General features: G+C 42.9%; 1 protein-coding gene across 3 annotated transcripts in view; it reads left to right on the top strand.

Moving 5' to 3' along the window:
* Nucleotides 1-21,875, top strand: part of LOC126161331 (uncharacterized) — a 681,344-nt gene extending 659,469 nt beyond the window's left edge. For 2 of the 3 annotated variants that reach the window (XM_049917090.1, XM_049917092.1), the window contains exons 9-10: nt 14,331-14,579; nt 20,307-21,875. In XM_049917090.1, coding sequence (XP_049773047.1) covers nt 14,331-14,579; nt 20,307-20,419 — 362 coding nt within the window. In that variant the 3' untranslated portion in view covers nt 20,420-21,875. Of the gene's footprint in view, nt 1-14,330; nt 14,615-20,306 lie in introns of all 3 variants that reach the window. The other variant, XM_049917091.1, reaches the window with a different exon arrangement.
* Nucleotides 21,876-22,374: the final 499 nt, after the last annotated feature.

Raw genomic sequence — 22,374 nt, 5'->3', positions numbered from 1 at the left:
GACGGTTCACCAGTATCCCAAAATGCTGAGCACGTCCAGATAATCATTAGCATTGATAAATTGCGAAATATAAAGCAGACTAAGCTTTTAGAACCAACGTTTCTCATTTTCGGCCTTCCATAATCAATGAAACAAAAATTCGCATTTTCGGCCCCCGTTCGACATGTAAATGAGCGTCGGCTTCTGTATCCATTATCGGAAAACGGCTCATTGTGGATGCAGAGTGTGTTCCGGGGTCCGGACCCAGGGATCAGCGCCTGCTGTCTGAACTTTCCCCGGCGCGCTTCGCGTGTTCCAGGCACGAGGCGGGCCGCGAACTCACGACCCCTGCCTCGCAGCGCCGCCGTCTGCAGTGAACCGTGGACGAGAGTGCCCCGGCGCTTGCGACAGAGTCGCAGCTTGCCGGAATATATTGCATCGAGGAGGTCGTTTGTGACCGAGCTGTCGCGCACGCAGTCTGAAGCAAGCGTACTGTACTTCAGTGTTGTGCTCAGACTCACTATCCCGCTCACATGCTGTCAAAAGTTAATAATCACTTTCGAAGTGATACTGCATGTCAAAAGTCATACTGGAGCACTTTTTCTCTATATGCATCATTGCTGCAGGAAATGGATTCATCGTAAGTGGACGAACGGATGTGATTAGCCAGTTTATAACACGTATTTTGACACTTGAGTGCTTAGGGGCTCCAGATAGTATCATAGTTATTTATTTCAAGTTTCTGCTACCAGTCACTTTTTGTTTTATGCTTACCCTAACATAATGCAACGCGTTTCGAACATGTTTTGTTCATCTTCAGGCGTTTATACATACACAGAGAAATGTTACTTAAAAATAACCAGTCTCCAACTAGATTAAGACTGTTTATTTTTAAGTAACATTTCTCTATGTATGTACGTATGTATGTACAAACGGCTGAAGATGAACAAAACATGTTCGAAACGCGTTGCATTATGTTTGGTTAAGCATAAAACAAGAAGTTACTGGTAGCAGAAACTTGAAATAAATAATTATCCCACACAGTCACGGTTCACAAACACAGCCATTATGGTTGAAAATAATTAGTATCATAGTGTTTATAAATTCCCTTTACAAATTCGAAGGAAACGTGGCGATTACACAACGACTCAAATATGAACCAGAGACGAATGATTTTCTTGCTACTGGAGTAAACATGGGAAACAATGTGTTTCAATACGTCAGGTGTACTGGGAGTAAAAGTGATACTACTTTTAGTAACGTCTGGAATAGATTGTAACCAAGCATTGAATGTCGTAACAAAGACAAGTACAAAGGTAAACAACATCAGATATTCATATGTCTATCAACATCGCACTACCGTTGTGTGTTCTTGCATTGATGTATGGCATCGAGAACGTCATTTATATCGTGGGTTACTATATTGATTACAGGGTTGCAAGTATACTAACTTAAGATGAGGAAGAGAAGATTTTTTTCAGTTCGTTCGTGTAGTACGGAAACGGTTTGTCTATGAATATGGATTCTTGTTCGGACTCTCACACAATCGGAGATACTTACTGAAACTGCGAGCTTCTAATGCGATTCTAGAAAGAATACACCTGTTTTCTGCACAAACTTAGTCTCTCTCTCTCTCTCTCTCGCTCTCTCTCTCTCTCTCTCTGTTTCTTTCTCCCCACCCCCTACCTCACCTCCCTCTCCCCCGCCCTCACACACAACCTAACTTGTCCTAAGGAATATACTGCAGCAATAGATCAACGAGGAATATTTCATAGCTCCATGAGACCATTTGGCGCAGTGCAGGAATCAAGAACTTCCTTAATATGTTGAAGAGGTAGATCGCCATAAACCATCGCCATAAACAAATATGTTTAACTGGACACTTCATATTGCAGCTGATTCTAAAAAGTGGTTGTGATATGTATGTTGTCTACGTGTTTCTGCGAATGCGTAGGGGGTGGAATACTAGAAGAATATAAAATCCGAGCCGGCCGAAGTGGCCGTGCGGTTAAAGGCGCTGCAGTCTGGAACCGCAAGACCGCTACGGTCGCAGGTTCGAATCCTGCCTCGGGAATGGATGTTTGTGATGTCCTTAGGTTAGTTAGGTTTAACTAGTTCTAAGTTCTAGGGGACTAATGACCTCAGCAGTTGAGTCCCATAGTGCTCAGAGCCATTTGAACCATTTTTTTTATAAAATCCGAAACACGGGGCTCTACGCCCGAAAACACTAAGCAGGACGTGACGAGTATGCATAGAGTAACGTACGGATCATCTGCGTCAAGCGATGCAAAGGATCGGTTTCCAGACATGCTCCAACAGACACTTTTGCTCTGTCAGAAAGAGTCGTAGCGGAGATTTCTGATATGCAACCTAGTAATCTTCGCACTCAAATTATTAGAAATTGTTCTTTTGTCCCCTTTCCGGTCAAATCCTAGCGATTACAATTCGGGGCTGCAGAAACCGTGATCATACTAGTAGAGCTAGATTTTTAGTTGCCTGAAAAAGCAGATTCTGTAAAACAACAAATGTTACACGGTCAGACTTGCGTAGTTGAAACGAATGCAGCCAGACCGGCGAATAGCAGCCAATACCCACCCGTATCGCTGCAAGACATCTCAACCGAGAGAACACGCGTGGGCGTTCTGTAAAGGCAGAGAGGCCTGCCTCTCGCAACACCTGGGGCGACGCCCATTATCACCGCTGTGGCCTGATTTACGGTACACTTTGGTGCCGCGTGGCTGCCCGAGCTGCCCCCTGCACGCGCGCACACACACACACACACACACACACACACACACACACACACAACTGCACTTTGTAGCTTCTCGCTCAGTGGCCACTGTTCCGTAGTGTCGCCACACGGCCGATACGTTTAGTATGTACGGCGTGGCTGCCCGTCCTGCTTGAGTGGACAGTCGTGGGCAGTATGTCTAACTGCCCGCTCGGTAATATAAAGTACGCAGGAGGAGACAGAGGTACAACGGGGTGTCGAACCCAAGACCTGAACAGTATGGAGGTGATGTCACGAAGAAGCGCGTTAGGGAACGCCTTCACCAAGACGCATTGTGCTCTCTCCTCCAAGAACCTCTACCAGATAATGCTGACGCGATGGAATTTGTCGATCGCCAGATTGTACTTTGTATTACACCAGAACCATCTGTACAGTCACACACACACACACACACACACACACACACACACACACACACACACACACGTAAACGGAACGTCCGTGGCCACCAGAACGGTGACACAATCAGAATATGTCTAACACGGTCCTAGCGAAGATAAAGTTTGACGTTATCCTAAATAGTGGTACAAAATTAATTTATTGTATATAAAAGTTCAGATCACACAGCCACTGACATGACACAGTCAAATGGTTCAAATGGCTCTGAGCACTATGGGACTTAACATCTATGGTCATCAGTCCCCTAGAACTTAGAACTACTTAAACCTAACTAACCTAAGGACATCACACACATCCATGCCCGAGGCAAGATTCGAACCTGCGACCGTAGCAGTCGCGCGGCTCCGGACTGAGCGCCTAGAACCGCTAGACCACCGCGGCCGGCATGACACAGTCGTTCAACGGACTGTTGCAGTATTTTATATTTCAGATTCCTACCAAATCGATATGAACGAGTAGAATAGACCGTTTCAGACAATTGTAGTCAGGTTTCACTTCAGTGAATTTTATGCTACGTTCCGCACATCCGTCTCTAGAGTAGCAATTAGCATAATTTTTTTGTACCGCTGTTCAAAACAGACTTAGGAACTCTCATGATACCTCTACCACAGCTTTTTTCTGATGGACCATAAGCATCAAAGAAAATTGGACATTCATGTGACTGCCAATAAAAGAACGTTGAAATTATTTTGGTACGAACTACTATTTTCCATTAAACGGTAACATTGGCTTGCTACATATGAGTCCAGACGTACACACTTTCCAGAACAATTAACATAAAATAAAGCGATTAGATTCTGTAGATAAATAAGCCCAAAAGAAAAGTGATGCTTTGAAGTTGAGAAACGCACAGTGCAAAATGACAGAATTTGGATGTCTGGTATGGAAGACTATACAGCCATCACTGACGTCTATAAATCTATTGTACTCTCCGTTATTTCCGCGGGTAACAAATAAACGATTACTTGTTGACGGCGTTTTTCCATACGACACAGCTTTGATTCTTTTTCTCCTCAATAACTTTCAGTGTTATTGTACCACCTTCAGTCGGATGTTATTGTACATCAGACTAATGTGTGTTACGACTGTTGGCAATACATTAATTTTGTTACCTCGTTACCTATTTCTTATAATTTTCTCTATTGTGTATCATCTCGTCCGTCCTAGCATTGTAATTTTTTAAAAATAATTTTATGGCGTTGATTTCTGTGGGAAAAAACGTACAGCTGGTGAGACAAAGGTGCCATAAAAGACGTAGTAGGGCAGAAAAGGAAGACCTTCTTCAGCAAAATACTGAATGGGGAAAGGTTTTGAATCTGCGTAGAAGACGAAATCCACTCTCAGAAGTGAAACGCCTACAATTAGAAGACTGAAGAATCCGTAAACTATAGGCTTTGGATACGCGGTGTCACAAAAATATGATGAAAATTAAATGGACCACTGTACCAACCCGTTAAGGAGTGTTAAAAAGGGAATTTAAAGTATGATATCAAACGAAAAAGTAGAAGCGGGATATGCACTACGCTATTCCGGTGAAGTAGACCTCAACAAAGAAAGAAGGTCGTAATTTGCAGAGAGTGAAAATCGTGTGCATGTTATTATTAAATCAGTGGAACAAATATAAAATCATATAATCAAATTATTATTTGATAACTATATTTGAACAAATAAGCCCTCGGTCACAAATATAAAGTCAAAATTGACCACGCTGCGACGCTACTATGAGCGTCGTCTTCAGAATTAGACTAACTGTTCTAAAACATATTAAGTATATAATACATTAATAAAATTAAAGTTTGCACTGACTGGAAAAAAATACAGTACTTCGTCACTATTTGATAACATTAAAAATAGTTACCATAGTTATCCACTACAAGTAGTGGTCGGTAACATGATTTCATGGAACAACAAGGGCGCTAGGTTACGCGGAAACTCTATGAAAACATAAACAACTCACGTAAAAATGTAAACAAAACACGTGTTCACCAAATGTCAAGTTTGATCATTGCTGTAAAAAATTTGATTATTGACGATGTCAGATGGCACGGATCCACCAATGAAGGAAATATAGGACGAAATCAAACCAGTCGCAGGACGACGTACTGCATAAAAAAAATATATGTCGCACTTTTGTTACAGGTAAGCTAGCCAAAAAAACTTGCCACATGTGTGGCGCCCGAACGCCACGCCCGACTGTAATTACTGCACCATCTGTTGCGGCAATCGAATTCCTCCGCACAAAAGACAAGTATTCCAGTGAAAGTAATTGGACTCCTTTCTTGGGCCGACCGGGATCCTCCGCAGCGGTAGCGCATAAAGGAGACAGAGGCGACTTGTCGCTTTGCCGCTGACGCGGTCGTGACAGCTTCTAATTCGCACAAAATTGGACGGCATTCCGGCGCTGGGCCGCGCCGCCGTGCGTGCCGCCCCGGCGCTCTCTTTTGTTGACTCGACCACGGAATTCTGGGAAGATGCGCCATTGCGTCTCCGCTCCCACGGACGCGCAGGGGCCAGATCGTGCGTAGCGAAAAATTAGTCACGTCAGTATCAAATCGATTTACTTATTCTCGAGAAACAATTTGGCATAACAATCGCGTAACTTAGCACATTTAGTGGCAGTGAAAAAACAAAAGATAAAGGAAATGAGGTTAAGTTTTAGTGTATCTGTTACACCAAGCTCAGTTGGGGAATTATTCAACGGGGATCGCCCGATACCTTACTAAAGGAATCATCGCTACATTTGATTGGAGTGGCCTAGAGAAACGGCAGATAGACTAAACTAGGATGCCCATACGAGAATATGAGGTTCACTTCTTGCAAAAAGCATAGCAGGATTTCAGTGACTTAATCAATTAGCTTCCTCTCTCGGTGCTCAAATGACTCCAAGCACTATAGGACAACATCTGAGGTCATCAGTCCCCTACATTTAGAACTACGTAAACCTAACTAACCTAAGGACAATATACACATCCATGCCCGAGGCAGTATTCAACCTGCGACTGTAGCAGCCGCGTGGTTCCGGACTGAAGCGCCTAGAGCCGCTCGGCTATAGAGGCCGGCTCTCTCGGTGCATTTTAGTTCTCATACTGCTAACGGAAGACACCATAGGCAGGAAAAAAAGACGATTAGGGCACAGGGTCAAATGCTCCAGTGATCCTGGTCGTAGGCTTTTTTCCCCCCATGCACTGTGCACTAATTAGTACGCTATACAGGGTGTTACAAAAAGGTACGGCCAAACTTTCAGTAAACATTCCTCACACACAAATAAAGAAAAGATGTTATGTGGACATGTGTCATGAAACGCACAATTTCCATGTTAGAACTCATTTTAGTTCCGTCAGTATGTACTGCACTTCCTCGATTCACCGCCATGATTTCATACGGGATACTCTACCTGTGCTGCTAGAACATGTGCCTTTACAAGTACGACACAACATGTCGTTCATCCACGATGGAGCTCCTGCACATTTCAGTCGAGGTGTTCGTACGCTTCTCAACAACAGATTCGGTGACCGATGGATTGGTAGAGGCGGACCAATTCCATGGCCTCCACGCTCTCCTGACCTCAACCCTCTTGACGTTTATTTATGGGGGCATTTGAAAGCTTGTCTACGCAACCCCGGTACCAAATGTAGAGACTCTTCGTGCTCGTATTGTGGACGGCTGTGATACAATACGCCATTCTCCATGGCTGCATCAGCGCATCAGGGATTCCATGCGACGGACGGTGGATGCATGTATCCTCGCTAACGGAGGACATTTTGAACATTTCCTGTAACAAAGTGTTTGAAGTCAAGCTGGTACGTTCTGTTGCTGTGTGTTTCCATTCCATGATTAATGTGATTTGAAGAGAAGTAATAAAATGAGCTCTAACATGGGAAGTAAGCGTTTCCGGACACATGTCCACATAACATATTTTCTTTCTTTGTGTTTGAGGAATGTTTCCTGAAAGTTTGGCCGTACCTTTTTGTAACACCCTGTATACACGGACGCAGAAAGGGAGCACTTGAGAGGTTGGAACTAACACCCTCAAGGAATAATCTAACACTCATGCACGGTGAATTAGGTAATCACTGGTGACCTATATTGATATGCAACTCACGTGGGGAGTGTTGACATGTTGGAGAGATTACAATATGATATGTGACTGTGGCAGTCGTCAGACATTCGACTGACTACGTCACTAATGACCACGGTGTCGACTGCCAGTTAAATCATATCTGCCTTCTTTACTTCTTGGTTATGACTGCTAGAATGAGTGTTGCAGAAGTTTTAGGGAAATGTAATGGTCATCAGGTCCAGACTATATGGCAGTCCATATCCATGAAGGTTTAGCCACTGGCCTTTCGATGGTCGATTGTGTCTAGACTCAGAGACTAGTGTCTGTTCAAATGGTTCAAATGGCTCTGAGCACTATGGGACTTAACATCTGAAGTCATCAGTCCACTAGAACTTAGAACTACTTAAAACTAACTAACCTAAGGACATCACATACATCCATGCCCGAGGCAGGATTCGAACCTGCGACCGTAGCAGTCGCGCGGTTCCGGACTGAAGCGCCTAGAACCGCTCGGCCACAACGGCCGGCCTAGTGTCTGTCTTGGGGCCACCTCCATGATGATGAAATGTCATTGTCAACAGAGTTTGGATGATAGGCTTCTGTGCTGGAAAGCGACAACATGTAGGCCGTCGTCTCCTGTAAAACCACCCACCTCGTCGCTACGGTGTAGAGTGGTATCATACCGTATGAATGCCTCTGCTAACTGAATATCACGTGATACAGAAAATACCATTGATTACGGAACATTATGATTGGGCAGTAGAACGTGCGAGATAGTCTTGTTGATAAATTCAGCGCAAGAATGGTTCATCCGGCCGACCGGTTCTAGGCATTTCAGTCCGGAACCGCGGTGCTGCTACCGTCCCAGTTTCGAATAGTGCCTCGGGCATGAATGTATGTGATGTCCTTAGGTTAATTGGGTTTAAGTAGTTCTAAGTCTAGGGGACTGATGACCTCAGATGTTAAGCCCCGTAGTGTTCAGAGACATTTGAACCAAGAATGGTTAAAAAGGAGGGTACTGTTTATGTCGGTGATGGTGTCCTTGTCGGGAGAATACTTACGTGGAATGTAATAAGAGCTTTGCCGTGCGCGAACGGCCCATAGCCGTTTTGGCAGACCGCGTAGAACAGTTTCTTATATTTCATCACGGGAGAAAACAGTCAGACTTCTCCAGTGTGTTACCAACTATAGGGGAAGGCTCTTTTTGGTTTATAACCAAAGACTCATAAGTAAGGAAATTAAACGGTCATTCAGAATAAAGACGAAGATCCCCATTACAATGGCAAGTATTCACTGCTGTATTAAACTCCAAACTGTTACGAGTAACCGCGCGGAGTGGCCACGTGGTTTGAGGCGTCATGTCATGGATTGCGCTGCACCTCCCGCCGGAGGTTCGAGTCTTCGCTCGGGCATTGGTGTGTGTTTTGTTCTTAGCATAAGTTGATTTAAGTTAATTTAAGTAGTGTGTAAGTCTAGGGACCGATGACCTCAGCAGTTTGGTCCCTTAGGAATCCACACACATTTGCACATTCGTTACGAGTAAATACTTGCACAAGCAGCAGGTGCTGTTCACTTAAGGCTCACTTAACCCATCCCGTGGCTTGAATCACGCAATACACGGCAGATACGTGCTACAGAACACGATTGGTGTGCTTTATTACATAACCAACATTACCTTAAAATTGCTGGTAATAAAAATTTGTAACAGTCATCGCGCAATCGGATACGTTTAGTGTCGCATCTTCTTCGCAACCGAGGATCTCTATGTTTTTCATCATGGAAGGAAACCGTATTGTCTGATGACTACCGAACTGCACAGTTCCCTGGTAGTTGTATGTGAGAATGTAGACTTCCTCGTGTTTCCAGTATGATGGTAGCGTTAATAAGATACCGCGGCGTTTCGACCAGTGTCTAAAATATCTTCATCTGGCGTAGTGTCGAGTTTTTTTTTAGAACATCATTCTCTCCCCTGACGGACAAGAGCGTACTTTTCTCTTTTTAGAGAATTGAGTGCAAACATTTTTTTCAGTGTTCCTTTTATGTATCTTGTTCTATTGCAGTTAACGCGGGATTCCACGCCGAACTAAGCTGGTAACATTCGTCGCTGCCGACGATGTTCTCGTGCATCTTTATTTCTACAGACTCCTTTACAATGCTGTCCCAATAACCGCTTGCTCGGCATATTAACTTGCTGTTGACAGAATCGAAAGTGTGATCTTCGTATATGTTATGCTCTGCTGATGATCATTTCTCTGTATGTCCAAGTCGTACTCGGCTGATATGTTCCACGTAGCGTTTCGAGATGCAGCGCCGATGTAATGGCGGTCTCATTCACAAGGAATGCTGTATATCCCTGGTAGGTTAAGTTTTAATGGGTGTCTCGACGGCCGAGAAAGTCTTTCGTGTCACGCGATGGTCGGAAGGCGGTTTTCATGTTGCCTTTTGCAAGCAGCCTCGCAATTCTGTCTGACAGCGTCCCCAAGCAAGGAAGGAAAGCGAGTCTCTTGTCTCCATCCGCCTCTACCTACTTCGTTGAGTTTTCACTTTTCTGTAGTGCCTGCGATCCTCATAGGCTACTGTTTCACTAGGGGTCTTCGTAATTGCCACTATTTCTTGGAGACAACTGCTTGAATAATTTTATGTATTTTTTTTTTTTTAGTGTGCTGTAAAAGTTACACCAGGACAATGACTTTCGTTCGAAAGCATTATAACGAGCCTGATTTATTCGAAATGTCGTATAAGACTGGAATATTGGCAGTTTGTGCAGTATCATGGCAACAACGGTGATAGTAAGATGTTATTCGTCCAGCGATTTTCCCTGGCTTAATCAGCTAACGCCCATTGTCCACCGTCGACGACTTCATCATCATGGCCATTGAACAAGGCTCCCTACCGTCCACCAGAACGCATCAATACACGCGAAAAATTTATTCGCCATGCTCGCCAATTACCCCCTCTATATCTGGGAGCCCTCTGTTCGGAGCCTCATCTCAGATGCGGAATTCAGAATGTGCGGCCCATTAGCCTGTCACGTTCGCACGTCGGGACCAGAACCAGTTATTACGCACAGTGGTACGACAGCGCCCGGGGTGTAGACGCACCAATCGGGACTCGCCAAACTGTGGAGACCGATTACGTTGCTCGCTTCCTTTTTTTCCATTTTGCGTCTGCCGTTCGCTGCAAGATTAATCCGCGTAGCCGCTTCGCGAGCGCAATAAAAGGAGAGCGCAATTTATTGCTCCTCCGGCACACAATAGCTCTCGAATCGGCCGATCGTTAAATACCGACTGTCTTATGTTTTTCTTCCCTTTTATGTAGACGACCGTAACAGCCCTAATTCCGCTTCGTTATTAATTGTCACGATAGGCAAGACTCTACTGTACTGGTGAATTCTAGTGTCACGTTTCTGCAGCTACAGAGTAATTTGCTGTTGAAGATATCAAAGAAATACGTTATTAGCGGGCAGAGCTACGACACAGACACGTAACACACTTGTATGTGTGTACCATTACTCTGTTGCCTGCTACAGGCGGCACCTTTTGAAGATCGCGTGCTGTTGCTGAGGCGGCGCACGTGTCACACGCTGCAAATGGAGACCTCCCGCAGTGGTAACTGCTGTTAACCAGAAACCCAATCGATTGCGGGTGGTCGCTGCGGTGTGGGTGTACCATCGTGGTTCCCAGTCAGCGCTCTTGTTGTAGAGAAAGTTGTTTTGTAGAAGCAGCTATATCTCAGGCTGATTACGAACGAGTGAAATATCTTCAGACTCTCACACAAACAGTTCGAATACAGCAGTGTTTGTGACCGCTGGCGCGGAATGTTGCTCTGTGCTCTTTGCACACCCTGTCCAGCTAAATGCTGGCCAAGTCTTCATTTTTGTCTTGCATTGATAAATAAGCATACGTTAACACGTGTGTGGCCCAATAGATGATGTAGTAACGGCGACAGCTATGGGAATTGCATTAGCCGAGAAAAATAATAACGGAATCCTGCGTAAACAGATACCCAGTTTCTGCGACTAGACCAAAAACAACATGCAGCAGAAACAGTACAAAGATATGCTAACCACTCCTCACGCCTGCAACGAAGATGTCACCAGAGCGCATCTGGCAGCATTACTGACGTGTGCGGACTCTGCAAAAGTTCTCTTCAGAATTTTCTAGTAAAAAGTCAACAACTGTATATGTCAGCTGGCCGGGTGCTGACTCGGATGAACCGATCTGGAGCGGACTGTCCCACTCTGGAACCTCTTTGTGAGTCGCATCACTGACATACATGGCTGTCGCTTCATTGTATGTTGTTTTGCATGTGTTACAAATCGTGATTTCATGTGCTATAATCAATGACAATACTTTTATCATTACCACGTACTAATCGAAAAGTGCCCTCAGAAACTTTTCGAATTCTACAGTTTTTTCTTTGCGGATGGCTTATTTTCAGCAGTCTGTTGTAATATCAAGGGAGAATTAATATAATAAGATGCAAAATTTTAAAAAAAAGTGTGTACTATCTTGATCATCACCATGTAATGGCAGTTCAACGTCAAATGAATATGCCATGTCGAAACTATCATTTTCGGCACTCCCTGTCAACTTGTTAGCGGATCTGTTTATATTATTTAAAACATTTTGCAACCAAAGACCTCTATAATACTTTCAAACTTGCACTAAAATAGTGTTATGTTTTTTGTGACTGATGACAACATTATTACTTTGTGTATTCTTTGCACTTATTAAAGTCTAGATGCCCTATTCGCGTACTTAAGTGTTTACGAAGTGTGTGTAATACAAACACGGTAGAAACCGGAGCCTGTGACCACTGGAGGTATTTCTATATTTATATTTTTGTTCATATTAGCAATCAAAGACCTCCACAAAATTCGAGCCATGTACTAAAATAGTATTTCGTTTTTGTCTTCTGAGCCGGCCTCAGTGACCGAGCGATTCTAGGCGCTTCAGTCTGGAATCGCGCGACCGCTACGGTCGCAGGTTCGAATCCTGCCTCGGGCATGGATGTGTGCGATGTCCTTAGGTTAGTTAGGTTTAAGTAGTTCTAAGTTCTAGGGGACTGATGACCTCAGATGTTAAGTCCCATAGTGCTCAGAGCCATTTGAACCATTTTTTTTTGTCTTCTGGAAGTGGATAGTTACTCCAAAGTCGTACACGTAACACATACTTATATTAGTCCACATATTCCTCATGATTCGGGTTTAAAACTCTGAAAAACTTGTTGGAAATGTTAAAAATTGTGATTAGTAACAGTAAACATAGAGTTTCAATAGATATTGTTAACAGTCATGGTAAAACCCATCCTGAAATGTTTGCACTTGAAGTAGAAGTGTTCGCACTTGAAGTAGAAGAAGAGGAAGAAGTTAATCAACTTTTATTTGGGTGATAACGAAATTATTATCGAATGACGCGACTACCTCAAAGGTTGGTCACAGCCACCCTTGTCATACCTCAGTATGTTAGAGTCGATGATTTAAGATCGTCAGAATTAAATATGTCACGTGCCAACCTTAAATGACCCTAGAATTGAATTAGCTGTTGCAACAGGGACAAAAATCATCATCTTGTGTTCTTTTCGTTGGCTACTGTAAACCAATCTCCTGTCCGGCACTAGGCAGCATGACGTATAGCCAAAGGATGTACTCTGTCCGAGCAAAAGTATCCAGACACCGGTATATAACTCGCAACTGACGGGTAGATGTCATGAGAGGCAGACCTATCAGTATAAAAGATAGTGGAGAGTATTGCGTTGTCAGTAGAGAAGCAGTAATAGCAGACTGCATCCGACAGGAAAACTCAGTGACTTGAAACGTGGATTAGTCTTCGGATGTTACATCAGTAACAAGCCCATCACGGACATAGCAATGTTTGTGAAGCTGCCTGAGTCAACTGCTGGTGATGTGACTGTGAAGTGGTTCAGCTGCGGTCATATCTTCCCGTTTCCAAGACGAGACAGATGCGATGGAACAGCCACAGCTGAACGGCACCAGGCACACCTTATGCACTGATGGACAGGGACCGTTATGCATTGCGGACGATGGCTGCACGCATTTACATGAAATCGTTGGACGGAATCACTCCAAAGTGCTATCAGCAGCCCAGGTTGCACAATCCGTGTAGGGATAGTAGCAAGCGGACGGTAGATGACTGGAAAGAAGTGATCTGGAGTGATGAATCACTCCACACCCTGTGGCAGTCTGATGGGAGAGTTTTGAAATGTTGAACTCCTGGAGTTCGTAACAGTTTTCATATGTCGTGTCAACAGTGAAGTATGGATGGGATTAGGTATGTGGGTGTTTCTCGTGTTTAGTGTGTGTGTGTGTGTGTGTGTGTGTGTGTGTGTGAGATCTGATGGGACTTCACTGCTAAGGTCATCAGTTCCTAAGCCTACACACTACTTAACCTAAATTATCCTAAGGACAAACACACACACGCCCATGCCCGAGGGAGGACTCGAACCTCCGCCGGGACCAGCCGCACAGTCCATGACTGCAGCGCTTAAGACCACTCGGCTAATCCCGCGCGGCCCGTGGTTAGTGTGTGGTCTCCATATTGCGGTTATGAGAAGGCTAAATACGGAAGGGTATGGACACATTTTGCAGCATATGTACTGTGTACAGTAGCGGAATAGTTAGGAGACGACATTGTATCAGCATGAAAGTGTAACCTGTCCTAAAGCAGCATAATATTTTGTGGGCAGTCACATTTCTGAAATGGGATGACCTGCCAAAGTCCCGACCTAAACTCGATGGAACATCTTTGGGATGGGTAGGAACGTCGACTTCGCTCAAAACCCTGTGCCCAACATCACTACCTTCCTTGGTTTCGGGTCTTGAGAAAAAATGGGCTGCTATTCCTCCACAGACATTCACACACCTCACTCATACTGTCCCCAGCAAAGCCATCATAAAGGCGAAGGATGGACACACTCCATAGTAATGTCTAATAACAGATGTCTGGATACTTTTGATGAGACACAGGTTTATCGTTACTCGGTTTAACAGCTGTTAAAGAACCTAACCGTTCTAGAGTGAGGAGCTATTAGGCAGCTGCTGTGAACTCGTACTTACAAGGTGGTGTTATCTTGTTGCAGATGACCCGTACTACTGCGGGCTGCGCGCACGTGTGCCCAAATTCGTGACGTCACGCGTGCCGCCGCCCAAGGAGGCGGCGCCGCCGCCCCCGCCGTCGGTGGTGGGCCGCTTCGCCGCCTTCCCGCCGCAGGCGCACGTGCAGGCGCAGCAGGCCCTCTACCACCAGCACCACCACAACCACCACCCGCACCACGGCCACCACCCGCCGCCCACCATGTGGCACGCGCGCTCCTTCGACAGCGGCATGGGTGTGTATGCACTCGTCAAAGCCGCTGCCGCTACGGTAACACGCATGCCCGTCTGTCTCTCTCGCTCTCCTTCTGAGCTCCTACTAACACGCGACAAAGCAACCAAGACCCGGGGGGGGGGGACAAACTATACTTTACTTTTGCCCCACCACTCTTCTGACTGGTCTGGTGCCAACCTCTTCACCTCAGAGTAGCATTTGCAACCAACGTCTTCATTTGTTCTACAGAGGGGTCCAAAAAATGCATCAACTATTTAAAAGTCCATAACTGGCAAACTAATTGACGGAGTTGTCTCACCTTTGGTAGTTTAATAGTTTGTAGTTCCGGGTATCGCCACACAAGCCTTGTATTGCGTTGTTTTGTTTTGTCAGATGACAGTCGCCAGATAGTCAGTGTTTTGTTCTTAGTTGCACCTAGTTACTCGAGTAAACATGACTGGCGCAAGGCTTACGTTTGATGAAAGGAAGACAGTTTTGAATGGGTATTTTAAGTACGAAAGTATTAATGAGGTGCAACGGCAATGGCGAAATGAGTATCAAACGATTGCTACACGCAATAAACGAGGACGACCCAGATCGTAGAATGGAGTACAGATGACTGTGTGGTCTGATGAGGCACAGTTCAAACTCAGTGGTACAGTAAATCGCCACAGTTGCATCTACTGGGCCGAAAATCCGAACGTCCATGTGGACAAAGCCGTGAATTTGCCAGGATTAGATGTGTGGTGTGGGTTGTCTTACCGGGGCTTGATTGGGCCATTCTTCATTGACGACACAGTTACCGGTGAGGTGTACCTTCAGAAGCTTCAGACATCCATTTTACCTGCCATCCGAGACTTGTATGGAGACGTAAGAGTTTACTTTCAACAAGATGATGCCCCAGCCCACTACCAAACTCGTGTTAGGGCGTATCTCGACGAAAATCTACCAGGAAGATGGATAGGCCGTAGAGATGCTGTGGAGTATCTACCACGTTCCCCGGACCTAATTCTTCTGGACTTTTACCTGTGGGGAACACTAAAGGACGTCGTTTATCGACAAAAGCCACGCACATTGGATGAACTTCGAGAATCCATCGTACATTCATGTGCAAATACGCAACTGAACACGTTGCAGTCAGTAGTTCGTGCGGCATCGTTTGTGTGTAGATGTTAATGGTGACCATTTCGAACATCTACAGTGATATCTTTAAGTTAGACTTTAAGCTACACTTTCACCAAAAATGCGACAAATCCGTCAATCAGTTTGCAAGTTATGGACTTTTAAACTGTGGATACATTTTTTTGGACACCTATGTATATATTAGAATCTCTCCTCTTCCCCTACAGTCTTTACCTCTACATCTCCCTCGAGTACCAGGAAAGTTATTCCTTGATAACACGTGTGCTTTCATTCAGACCCTTCTTCCTGTCAGCTCCATATATTTCTTTCCTCGCCGATTCTCTGTAGAACCTAATCATTTCTTATCTTATCAGTCCACCTAATTTAGAGCATCCTTCTATACTACAACGGTTCACACACTCCGAGCCTCCTCTTTTCTGCTTTTCCCACAATCCATGATTCACTCCAATACAATGCTCTAATCCGAACGAACATTCTCCGAAGTTAATAGCGATGTTTGACAATATCAGTCATCTACTGGCCAAGAATGAGTTCTTTGCCCCTGCTAATTTACTTTTTATTTCCTTGCTTCATCCATTATACATTATTTTACTTCCTAGCTAGTACAATTCATTTGTTTCATCTTCTTCTCGATCTCTAATTTTGGTGTTTATCGTTAATCTCATTTCTGCTACTTCTCGTTGCTTTCGTCTTTCGATTTATTCTCAGTGCACATCTTTAGACTGTTCATTCCATTCAACAGGTTCTGCAATTCCTCCCAAGTCTCATTAACAGTAACAATGCCATCATTGAATCTGCACGTTGATATCGTTCAATCCTGGATTTTAATCCCACTCCCCAACCTGTCTATTATTTCCGTCATCGCTGTTTGACGTACAGATTGAACAGTAGCGGCGACATACGGTACTCTCTATATAACTGATCACTTCTTTTCTGGGCTTTTATTCATTATCTGTCCCTCCTTGACTCTTGTAAATATTGTATATTGCCTGTTTATACCTATAGCTTACATTTATTTCCTAAGAAGTTCGAACACCTTGCACCGTTTTACATTGTCGAACTCTCTGTCTCTTTTTTTTTAATGAATGACAAACTGCAGCAAAAAACGTTGAAAGCAATGAATAGATTCAAAATTTTCATGGTAGCAGAGGTGAGGTGGCACTCCCTGTAGTTCATGGTCCCGTTTCGTGGGTCCCACTGGAATGGAAAGCCATGGCCTAACCGAACAGTCACGACGTTGGTTTCTTCAAGCGAATGGGGATTTCACTCATTGCACAGATCAAATAATACCGTGTTGGGGTCAGGAAAGTACTGAAGGTAACGCTGTTTACCTACATAAGACTCAATGTGCGTGTTAAATATGGGACACTGATAATTTTAACGGAATCAGCTGTTGTATAACCAACGTGCTATGTTCGTTAATGACAACTATAGATGGGTTCAGAAGAATTGCGGACGGGGCAGAAAATAACATTGCTCATTCCGTACACAGCCACAACGAAAGGAAAAACACTAGCCAGTTGTTAATAAGTGACGTGAACTAATGAGAAGGAATTTATCATAAAGACAATATGTAACCAAAGAATTATACGGATGTTACGTTTATTCTTTAGTTAAGTTTCTGAAATATAAACATTTTTCTGGGAATTGAGTACACTAAGACACATTTTCCGACACAATTACTAACACTAATAATTTACATAACTGTTTCTTCAAATTTTGTAAAATACTTATTTCAGTATCTGCACCTCTATCAGAATTTAAAATATGTTCTGTGTATATGTATGTTCTTACTTTAATTTTCAGTTCTACTCCAGATTTTCTTCTGATAAAGGGAATCTGATTTACGAGGGAACAGTAAGAAAGTCACATACATAATTCGTCCTGAATATACTTGCTTACTTTTGTGTCACCTTTCAAATATATGTTCTGGTAAATGGTTCTTTACGCACGTCTGTTTTGCATATGTCCAATCTATGGTTACTGGGGTTTCCATTTATGTGATCTCTCTTTTTATCTACTCCTTTTCCTACAATTAACTCAAAGGTTTGTGTTTCTTCTGTGGGTCACTTTGTGTCTAACATTCACGCACTGACTGTCTACTAATTCGGCAGCGGCAAAATTAAATATGACTATGTGTAAGAAATTTAAATTAATTTTTTGGGTGGAGCAAGAGACAATAAAGAAAATAATATGCATGGAGAAGGTATACCATAGAGGTACATGCACGTTAATACTGCAAGGTATCAGTCTACTAAACTGTATAAAATATGTCTTCTTCAGGGATGAGAATTCAAACTTATCCGAGTATTGAACTGAGCAGTCTGTGCACTGCAGCAGAAATCAGCAAATATACAGGAACATATAAGCTGGATCTCACACAGCGTGAACAGTTTCCTCAAGTAATTACGAGGACTGAAACCGGGAAGGAAGTAGTAACTAGTAACATAACTACCAATGAAGAATCATTAATCACTATTATGAAATGGCACGACAAAGGTGTCTAAATGTTGTGGGAAGGTGTTACTAGGTCTCGACAAAATATTTTCATTTCGCATTCATTCTACTCTATTCCATTACATCCGATCCGTTTCATTTACCTGTACATTATGTTTTATTCAGATGGAAATGTTGAAAATCCTTCACGTGGCTGTAACTTAACATCCAACTACAGTTACAAATTTTTCCTTTCGGTGTCTCTCTATATATTTGCAGTTCTTTTTTTAATTCGTATCACCTTTCTTAAACTGCATGTTCTTTTTATTTGCCATAATCTGTCATTCATTTCCAAAAAGACATTTGCAATTCCTTAATCGTCTTGTTTAACTGTTCCTCTCCGTCCTGTTTATTTTGTTTCTCCACCACCTCTCTGGCGAACAAACACCGCAGTAAACAAATATCATAGTTGGTATTGATTAATATAAAGCTATACCTGAATGCCAGCGCGTAAATGTTGCAATGAAAGACAAATAGGCAGTATCCTCTCTTTATAAAACAGCTTGTTAAAAAAAAAGTACCTTTTTAATTTGTCCAGTCATGTGAATCTGCCCAAGCAATAAGGAATTGCTTTTCATGCATCCCGCGAGTAAGAAAAATGTGACTAAGAAGGAAACGAGGTGCTGAGAACCATAAAGGCCTGAAGCACACCGTTATCGGTTTTGCGATTGTAGCATGTATGCATGCTCCTGACATCTGTTGATCTGACGGTGAACCAGTATCATTCTGTTGTACCGCTATACTGGTATATATGTGTATTTGTGAAAAGCTATCTCACTTATTTCTCTGATATTCACTTCCATATGGGTCCAAAGCATAAATTTTCATTGGTGTAGGAACTCTCACTGGCTACACTGAAGCCCATTTCTTCATAAAAGCTGGAAGCACTTGAAGGAATGCCATTACCACTGCGTCATGTTCCATGGTTTCAGCATTCATGTCTGTAAAATGGACGCAGAGGATTTGGAAACCTTTACGAGTATTACCGACCTCACAACCAAACCAAAAGATGATATTTTTGGTGACAATGCACATTCCAGAAATTTTGTAACGATGAAATTTTGAACAGGTTGCCATGAATTGCTGTTTAAAGTAACATATTCTTTATTGGAGTCGTGTGAAGTCACAATTTTCTTCACGGCACGTTGCCCACAGTTTCTATATAGTTTGCAAAATCTAGTGCCCAAATACGTAGGTGGAAGGCAAACATCAACCTTGAAACATGAAGACTTAACAAAACTACTAGATTGAATTTAAAATTCACGGACTTAACAAAACTACTGGATTTCATGCCTGAGGTGAACAGACAGTTTTATCTGAACCTCAATCCGGAGAATGTTGTTAATGAAAATGGTGATAAGGAGAACCATTAAGTGCTGGGAGAGGTCACAGTTGGGTGTGTAATGTGTTTAGTATCTGTTCTTTATGTTCTGATTCTAGTTTCACGTAAATTACAAACCATACGACAGTGAAAATGAGATTGATGCTAGATTATTTATGAAAATTTTGTTTGTTAACATTAATAATAGTAATGCTAAATATTAATTAAAATTTCTTAACATAAAGTGGGTATATTATTTTTTATAGGAGATATAGGGTGTTGTGACTTGGTTAAATAACAAGTTAAATCTATGAGAGTGGTGGTTTGCCTATAAATTTGATTTTCACAAACATCTATTTTTCTCGAAACTCCGTGTTTGTGCCTTGGGCCCCTTATGGCTCTCAGCATCCGACATGTGTTTAACTAATAGCTGATACCTTTTTATGAAGTCACTACAGAATAGAAGTATTCTGAACTAGAACAATATAAAAATACTTAGATTTTTCTATGGAAGGTGTGAGGTGCAACTGTTAGACGAAGATAACTGAATACTAAGAACAATATGAGTTTTGAGAAGCTCATTTGTAATGAATGCACGAGAAATGTCGAACTTCAGTACGAAAAACAGTGGAACGAGGTAGAGGGAAATTTTCTTGTCGACAGCTTACTTATTAGTTCAGGATGATAAGGAAAGAACAGGAGGGGATGAAACACTGTACTCACTTGCTGTGTAACGTGACTGCCTCTTCCTGCAGCTGTGCTATAACGCTGCCCGTGTTTCTGTTGCAGACTCTGAGGCGCTAGAGTCGCCTTACAACCACATATACGGCCGCCTGCCCATCCCCACGAGAGCCTACATCCCACCGACGCCGAGAGCCATGTTCGTCGGCGACTGGGACTGAAGGACCCTCCCACAAGAAAAACACCGCCGCGAGCGAGCGCTGCTCGTCTGAATAGGCGCCCTTGCATTTTTTTGTTCTCACTTTGTTGCGTCTGTTATCACTCTTCGTTACCAGGCTGTCGCCACTAACGCGGCCGTCGACTGACTGTTATATTCTGATTGAAGCTGGAAACTTGTCCGGTGCGCGGAGGGGCCATGTGGTTTTCTTGTGCGTGAATTCTGAGTGTGTCAAAGACTGCTTCAAGAGAGAGAGAGAGAGACAAGTGTCTCTTCGCTTCGGAACCGACGGCTGAGCGGGTTTCGTTGCTGTTGCGCATGAGCAGTTAACGTTCCCCCGCTCTACCGCCTGTTCCCACACGACCCGTACATTCCGACGGAGCTACGTCGCCGAATGGAGTGCCTTGTTGTTGCGAATCGAAGGATGTGTAATTATTATTTAAAAGTTGTGTATGGCTTGCGGGACCACTATATAAAAAGAGTATGATAAGTGGTGTTTTGTTCTTCAGGCGTTGATATCAGCTAGAGGTGACACAGTTATGTACACGTTATGACTATGATCAGTTTGTTTTTAATTCTCTCGTACTTCAGCGTAATAATTTTGTATCTTATTTCCTATTTATAATGATATTAATTGTGAAATACTCAACCAGTAAGTCTTTTGAGCAAAATACTATACGAATCGTTCTGCATTTTGTCCAGAACAAATGTGGAGACGTCGATTCGCTGGTAGAATGGAAAAACTTATGTACTCTGGTTTCTTTTGTTCGAAAAGAAACACTATGTAGCAATTATATTGTATTGTTCTGAACGGAACCATCTGTTCCAGAATGTGTAATATTTCTAAATACTAAATTTATTTTTAATAATAGGCCCCTTTGTGCAATAACCACAATGTTTTTGCTTAGTTTTCGGTATGTTTTGTAGTGTTTATCCTTTGTAAATACAGTACCCCGTATGAAAGGTTTGACTGTGAATGAGATTTGCCATTTTTTTGAGTGTCTGCGTGTAAATTTGTCCCTTTTTATGATTGTTTTGTTTGTTTTCATCTTTTGCGTTGCTTGAGGGAGTGCGCTTGTCTCGATGTAAACATGCTGTCTAGCGAACGAAGACAATCGATGGGTTTGCTTTTCTAATTTGTAAAAAAGAAATGTGCTTTTCTGAGAGGTGAACAGAGATTTGTCCGATGCGATGAAATGCCTTGGACGAATTTCGAGAGCATAAATCAAGTGGCAGTGTTCAGATACAGGCTAGCAGAAGTGTTTGGAGGATGAGAGCAGGTTTCTGAACGCGTGTGACCGCATGCGAGCGAAACGTCCCGATGTGCCTTACGGCGCGCCTCGCCTAAGTAAACTGCAAAAGTGAAGAGCATGACTGAGTAATGTGTACGTCTTAATGTGTTCCTTCTGTATTTTATCAAAATTTTGTAAGAGCATGCAATAAAATGGTGATGGAATTAATACAGTTGTCTCTGTGTTTTATTTCCTCAACCACTAAGCTTTACCCACAACCTCTTCCCTGTCTGTATTTTCGCCACACAGCGTATTCTTGCAAGGCATTTATTGCTACCCATAGTTGTCAAATAGTCGCACATCCTTTATAGAAGGCAGAGAACAAAATAAAAAAGTTGTAGGAGACAGAAGGTACTTTCTTTACATACACGATATTATTGTCACACTCCAGTTGATGTTTCTCAAGAACAAACCTTATTCTTTCGAACTACCGCTGCTCAGTGGTCACTGTTTCTGATGCACAAATATCTAATGAATGTGAGACATACCCGATCATGGCAAATACTTTGCTGTAATAAACACACCAAACAATAGGTTTAATTAATAACGGAACAGTTTGATTCAGAGGAACGATACAGATTGATATGAAGTTTCTGGCAACACTTGTGGTAATTTTAATTTAAAAAAAAACTAGTTTTTCAAGGAAAGTAAATAAAATCAATATTAA

This window comes from Schistocerca cancellata, chromosome 2 (genome assembly GCF_023864275.1).
Source record: "Schistocerca cancellata isolate TAMUIC-IGC-003103 chromosome 2, iqSchCanc2.1, whole genome shotgun sequence".
NCBI lineage: Eukaryota > Metazoa > Arthropoda > Insecta > Orthoptera > Acrididae > Schistocerca > Schistocerca cancellata.
Note: the sequence above shows the minus strand (reverse complement) of the source record. Positions and strands in the feature narration are given on the sequence as shown.